This window comes from Perca fluviatilis, chromosome 15 (assembly GCF_010015445.1).
Source record: "Perca fluviatilis chromosome 15, GENO_Pfluv_1.0, whole genome shotgun sequence".
Taxonomy (NCBI): Eukaryota; Metazoa; Chordata; class Actinopteri; order Perciformes; family Percidae; genus Perca; species Perca fluviatilis.
Genome location: NC_053126.1, coordinates 14874747 through 14881704, shown reverse-complemented (window position 1 = coordinate 14881704; position 6958 = coordinate 14874747). Strand labels below are relative to the sequence as shown.

Here is a 6958-nt window from a genome sequence, read left to right as displayed (position 1 = left end):
TGGATCTCCATGCCTCTTACATAACATTGTTGTCATAACCCTGTCAGACTCTCCCCCACTCTTTTACACTATGGTATCCATATGCTATACTGACGATACTATACAAAGACTTTACTGATGACAGAAGCCAGACACAACTGTTTTTTTATCACCATTATTGTTGAAATAAACATTTAAACCCAATTTCGAACTGTTATATCTTGAGTAGTTTTAAAAAAATAATGTACATCTGCGCAGGAGCATATGTTGATGTTTACTACTACTACATTTCAACATTTTAACATTTAGGTGGATTTGCAATAAAAAATACTAATGTTTTTAATGCTCTATACTGATGGATCCATACATGTTGCTCTCCCTACTGCACTCTGCTTACTATAGCCTATCTGCAGAGTAGTTTAAATTAAACATATGCAGAATAGGATGTGCATTTGTATAGCAGGGCCAGAGCTACCATTTAAGGACATCAAGGGCACGTCTTTAGATCATATTTTTGGTATTTTGTAGGATTTAATGATTCTATGTGGTTCTACAATTACACACATATTACACATTTTCTGAGGGATGATTCTGATGTTTCTAAATATTAAGTATTTCAAATTTGTGGCCACCAGAATTACCGACAGTACATGTAAAGAAGTGTACAGAAGGCTCTAAAACTACATTTAGATCATAGCGTAGGGAGATAAAAAAAAAGGAATTGAACAATTAAATGGAAAATAGAATGTCATATTTTTCTTTTGAATTTTGACTCATACTCATTACTCAGAACATTTGACATCTTCATCCATAGTGATAATCCTCACTAATGCTCACACACAAAAGACAAGTATCATTGTTGCCCTTTGTACATAACACAACGTCAGGAAGATATACTGTAGATACTTGGTGTGGTCTGGATCTCCTTGCCTCTTACATAACATTGTTGTCATAACCCTGTCAGACTCTCCCCCACTCTTTTACACTATAGTATCCATATGCTATACTGACGATACTATACAAAGACTTTACTGATGACAGAAGCCAGACACAACTGTTTTTTTATCACCATTATTGTTGAAATAAACATTTAAACCCAACTTCGAACTGTTGTATCTTGAGTATTATTATTTTTTTTGAATAATGTACATCTGCGCTTGAGCATATGTTGATGTTTACTACTACTACATGTCAACCTTTTAACATTTAGGTGGATTTTAAATAAAAAAATACAGTTTTTAATGCTCTATACTGATAGATCCATACATCTTGCTCTCCCTACTGCACTCTGCTTACTATAGCCTATCTGCAGAGTAGTTTAAATTAAACATGTGCAGAGTAGGATGTGCCTTTCTAAAGCAGGGCCAGAACTAGGCATGGTTTTCAATTATTTCCTTATGCACCCTGAAAAAAAGGCAGGTAAAAGCAGCCATGCAGAGTAGGCTTTGTGACGGCCTAAACATTTATCAGGTTTAAGTTGAGGAACACTCTCAAAGATGGAAAAACTCAGCACTAATAATGAGGAGCATTTAAAGGAGAGTCAACACAACACAGACGTAAATGAGGAACCAAGGGATCCTACCATACCGACACGCTGCTCCCACAAGATGTGTTGTGTAACTCCTGCATGGATAGCCCCAGCAAGGCCCTAAAATCCTGCCTGACCTTTCTGGTTTCTTACTGCGAGGCACATGTCAGCCAAATTTCAAAACCTCCATCTGTGGATCCCCTCCACAACATAGACTGTCGGACTTGTGAGGTTGTGGACGGATGCTTGTGTGTGTTTGGACTGTAAGAACCAAGAGCACGAAGGGCAAACGACTGTGGGAGAGGCACAGACACAGATTGATGTCTTAACAACACAACTCATAGTACAATTCTTTTCTTTTTTTTCAAATTTGCTTAAGTTTAAAATTATTTTCTTTTTATCATGTAAAGATGGCAAAATATTAATTTAGGATATGTCAGTAATGGCCTTGCATCTTTACAGCATCTGTTGTATATGTGAGGATTGCTTGTGCTGTAGACTGAGCTGCAGAAGAAACAAGAAGAAATCAGTCAGAGTGACTCAACAGCTGAGAAAGCAATTGGAAAGCTACAGAACAACAAAGACTCAATTAAGGTTTGTAACATAGGCAGATATGACACTATAACATTTATTTTGTACATTCATTTATTGCACAATGGTCTGGTTTAAATATGTTTCTTTCACTTTCCTCTCTGGCCCTTCAGTCTTCAGTGCAGGAGGGTTGTGTGTTATCGTTGAACAGCAGTTTGCCAGGCTGCAGACAACCGTAAAGGAGGCCAGAAAAGGCTGCAAAGGTGCTAGAGGGAGAGCAGAGACAGGCCCTCAGTCAGGAAGAGGGCATCCAAGCACATCTGGAGCAGAGAACAGAGCTGACGAAAACTTTGGCTCAAATGACCAAACTGTCCGGGTTCAAGTTGTTGACTTCCTGCAGGTACAAAATATCTGAAATATTTAATATAATGATAAATAAGTCTTATGTGCCATGTGATGTGGGAAAGCACAGGATTTTCTCTGAGGCAAAAAGTTTATTTTGGTCTGTGTACATAGAGAAGGCATTTCATCTCGTCATTCACTGAGGTTTAGAGATCAGAGAAGTTGCATGTTATTTAACATGATTGTATCATGATGATTTCACATCGTTTAGCTTGTTCCAGAAGTGCTCAGAGTGGAAGAAAGGAATGGCAGATGTGTGCCTGCCTAGTCCGTACCACAGTCAACTGCATGGACTATCTATCTGCTTATGAATTGAATTGAATTGAAAATTGAATTATGTCCAAGTAGTGACTGATGCTACCCAGGAGCTGTGTGACCTAATCCTCTCTGACATGTATCTGTAAAAGTGGTAAGTGTACTTTACCTTACTTACTGGCTCCTCATGGAGAAAACAGCCTCAGACGTACATTCTTCAGTGCAGTTCTTTTTAGGCATTCCAGCACCACTGCCTCACGAAGCCGTTATAGCGTGGCAGTAGTCTTTAAGTCTTGTTATTCAATCTCTATTTGCTCAGCTCCATTAAAAAAATAAATCTCTATGTATTAGTACATTCAGTACATTGTAAAATAAATCCTCATGTGAATACATGTGAAAATACCAAATAATCTCTGACAAATGATAAACTAAGTACTAAATCCTCTATGCCAACCTTCATCCCTGCCTGTTCCTGAGACGCCAGAGGATTTTTTAAAATGTAAATACACTTTTCAATATATTATGTGTACTCTGTTTGTCGAATCCTACTGTTTCATTTGGCCTATGAATGATTCCAAAAATAATGTTTCCCCTGTATTGTAGACACAAGGAGTTTGACCTTTGACCCAGACACCACCCATCATTTCCTATGTGTAACAGAGGTCAACAGAAAGCTGAACAACACCAGCCCCTGGCAGCACCCAGACTACCCTCGTCGCTGTCAATATTGGCATCAGGCAATGACTTCAGACAGCCTTTACCTGTGGAGGCACTACATTGAAGCAGAGCTGAGTGGGGAGGGTGCACATGTTGGAGTCACGTACAAGAGCATCAATCGTAAGGGAGAGCAAAGCACCAGCTGCATCACCTGGAACAGCCGAGGTTTCTTTGCCTGGCATGCTGGTGTGGAGACACCCTTGGATGTCACTGATATCACAAGAATTGGCGAATATGTTGACTTTTACTGAGGCTCTGTGTCTTTCTATTATATGAACAGGCCCATGAGGTCACTCCACACGCACACAGAGCCCTTATACGTTAGAGCTTGGCTGTCAAATAAAGAAAATTTAGTTTCTCTGGTAATTGCAAAATGATGCAATAAATGATCATCTGCCTTCACTGCAAGCTTGTAAAAGAAAAATGAGTGCATTATACATTTTTATTGAGGTTACGTAACAAGGTCTATAAAGTTATGGTACATATAGAGGATTTTTTCAAGGTTAAATGTACTACCATCTAGTGGTAACTGCAACGGTGTGTTAGGAATTTACTGCAGCTTTATTGCAATTTAATTGCTCTTGAATGTGATATGAATGAGGAAAAAAAGTCCATTTGCTGAACTAGTATAAAGCTATAAGAGAATTTATTGTTTATGAAGGGTTTGTAAAATCATCAAGACAAACAAAAGTGCTTTGGAAATCATTAACATCCTTAAAGTTTACTGTAGTCAACTAAAATCAGTTTCGTTCTCGTCATAAACTGGATTCACAAAGTGCACACCCGTCTGAGTCATGGAGATCGAATTATTTGTTTCAGTTGCATACACACCAGGAATATCAGGCATCATGTTTGGCTGGTCAAAAATGGGATTATCAAAGCCGTGGTCAAGAGGCCCACCAAGGTCTGTAACATCGCTGCTTTTCACGAAGCTGCTCAGAGAAGGCAGTGATGATGGCAATTGAATAACCCCCTTACGAATCAGGACGACAATGATAATGATGAGTGTAATCACAATCAAAACTCCAAACACAACTCCAGCCACCATCCCAGCACTACCACCAGTCTGATCACTGCTGCTCCCAGAGGAGGCTTGAAATTCAGCCCCAGTGATTCCCAGGGTGGGGCCATGAGAATGGGCATCCTTCACTATGTCCCTGGCCAGAACCTCTGACAGTGTTCCCTTCTCTCCATCCACGATAAGCACCTGGATTTCAGGTGAGGTACCAGAAGGGATGACCCCCATCAGCCGCTGTGACTTGAAGACTTTAGACATGCCCAACTGAATGGAATTGTATTGTGGCAGGACTAGAAATAGGTGATGAATTCGTTGCCTGTAAGTTTGCAGGTTGAACCCAGCGGCGTATTGGACGGTAACAATGGCACCACAAACATCACAGCAGTGTCCCACAGGGAGAAGAGGCTTCTTACAGCCCAGAGAGGCACATGTTACACTGTTACAGATCTGCTGATGGTTCACAGAATTCCCACAGTCACAGCCAGAAGGATCCCCACACTCTTGGTTTCCAATAGAGAAGGCAGAGGATCCTTGAAACTGCAGCTGGCCTGAACGTGAGCTGAGATAATGGGAAAACTCAGATCCGCTATCAAACTTCTTCCCCAGCACAGACACAGATTTGACAGGAATGCTAGGCTGACTGGAGCTGGTGTCCACCCTGAAAGAGGAGCGGGCTTTAAAAACCACATCATCATACTGGCAAGGGACACTCTCCTCGTGGACTGAGAATAAGAAATTCCCGCGCTGCAGGTCATCCTGAGTTGCAGCTGCCTGCCACAGAGCTGGGTTAAACCACTGGAGAGACTCGGAATCTTTGAATTGAGTTGTGACACCCGCTCCGCAGCCCGAATCTTGTCCTCTCACAACATAAAATCCAGCTCCTGAATTCAGGATGAACTCTCCATCAACTGGCAGCTTCATCTCCTGCACAGCATGCGTGGTCTCCACGAACACAGACACTTTTCTCTGGGCTGGAAACTGAACTATGTCGTTGCCACATGGAACATTTTCTTTATCCCAGTTGGTCTTATTCTCATAGTTGGTGTCAGGAATCCACTGTTTGTGCAGGGCACCCGCTGCCCCGACAAGACAGAAGAAGAGAAGCATGTCTGGTGATTTCAGCATCCTGAATGTTTGTGACAAACTGAGAGAACATTAGGTGACCTTTGTTTCCAACCTTGTGACTAACACATGATCGCACACAGCTTACCAGTATAGTTGATGAGCTCTGAACCACATCAACCTGCTCAAGCAGGTGACCTGTAAAAGATTTACATTTTCAGTAACAGACCTGCTTCATGTTTTTCCTCTTTTTTTTTGTTTTGTTTGAAAATCATCAGAATATTGTGCACACATTTTCTAGAGTCCAGTGGTTATTCAGATGTGGGCATTCTCCTATCTTTTCTCCTTATTTTCTATTTCTTCAAATAATAAATCTGCAGGATACTGTCAATTATCAGGCATTCACCAATTCTTTAAATTTGCAGGGAAATTATTTTCTAAAAGGACAACTTCTGGACGGTCATCTGAGCTCCATTTGCCATTCAGTTAGCGTTGCAGACTGCCTCCAAAAATTGCTGAGGTTTTCACCGAGTAATACATCAGAAATGCTATTAAACTACTGTTTAAAATCTCAAACTATTATTTAAGTTTTGTACAGTGACATGTAGATGCCTTTCAAGGAAGCAAGTGTAAGAATTTTGCTTTTAACATATTCAAATTAATTTAAAATCAAATTAAGTTGCATATAAAACTGAATTCAATGTGAAATTTAACAACCATGACAGCATGAGCCACTTTATCATGTATATGCTAAGGCTTATTAATTTTGTTGGTGTTAAATGATTTTATTAATGTGTTGGTGTTTCAGGATTTTAATAAATGTGCTTCTTTTACTGTTGCTTAACACCATCATATAGTTAGGAAGCAAACAGCTTTGTTTTTGTAAACTTTGTATTGGCTTTTTGAAATGTCTCGTGTCAGCAGGAGCAGGGTTTTATGAAGCAGTAATTCTGCTTTCTGGTACAGGTACCAGGATTATGCATATAACAAAATCAAAACATACACACCCTTATTGAACCTGAATCTCCCCTGAGGCAGTGTCTCACCTGCGCCACAGTAGCACGCTATAAGAGAGAAGTAGGCCTATGTTGTTTACATGGAATAACAATAAAATGCATGGGCAAACGGGAATTGCTTGAGAAGTGGCGATCAGAACTTCCATTGATAATTGTCTGAGCGTCACTGTGGGTGCGATGCGAGAAGCGAGTAACTAATCAGCTTTTGGACTCTAGAAGATATTCAAAGAAATGTAAAGCTCTGAAGACTGTGCAGATGTATTCAACACTTGTGACATCACGTGACTGAATGATATTGGAACTCTTCTAACTGTAATGATGCTATGAATTGGACTGCTTGTTGATTGGCTTTGCTGCACTTTGCAGACTCCCTGGCATATGAGTTGCTTATGTATTTATTTTGCAGTTGTGTGTATATGCACTTTTATGTGTTGTTTGTAACTGAGCAAA

The 6958-nt window shown here is 40.2% G+C and overlaps 1 protein-coding gene and 1 pseudogene across 1 annotated transcript; one reads left to right on the top strand and one right to left on the bottom strand.

Moving 5' to 3' along the window:
- Nucleotides 1–1271: 1271 nt before the first annotated feature.
- On the top strand, nt 1272–6919 carry LOC120573929 (annotated as a pseudogene).
- On the bottom strand, nt 4143–5974 carry amn (amnion associated transmembrane protein). The gene is given in 2 exon segments (XM_039824682.1): nt 4143–5721; nt 5943–5974. Coding segments are annotated over 2 exon segments (1611 nt in total).
- Nucleotides 6920–6958: the final 39 nt, after the last annotated feature.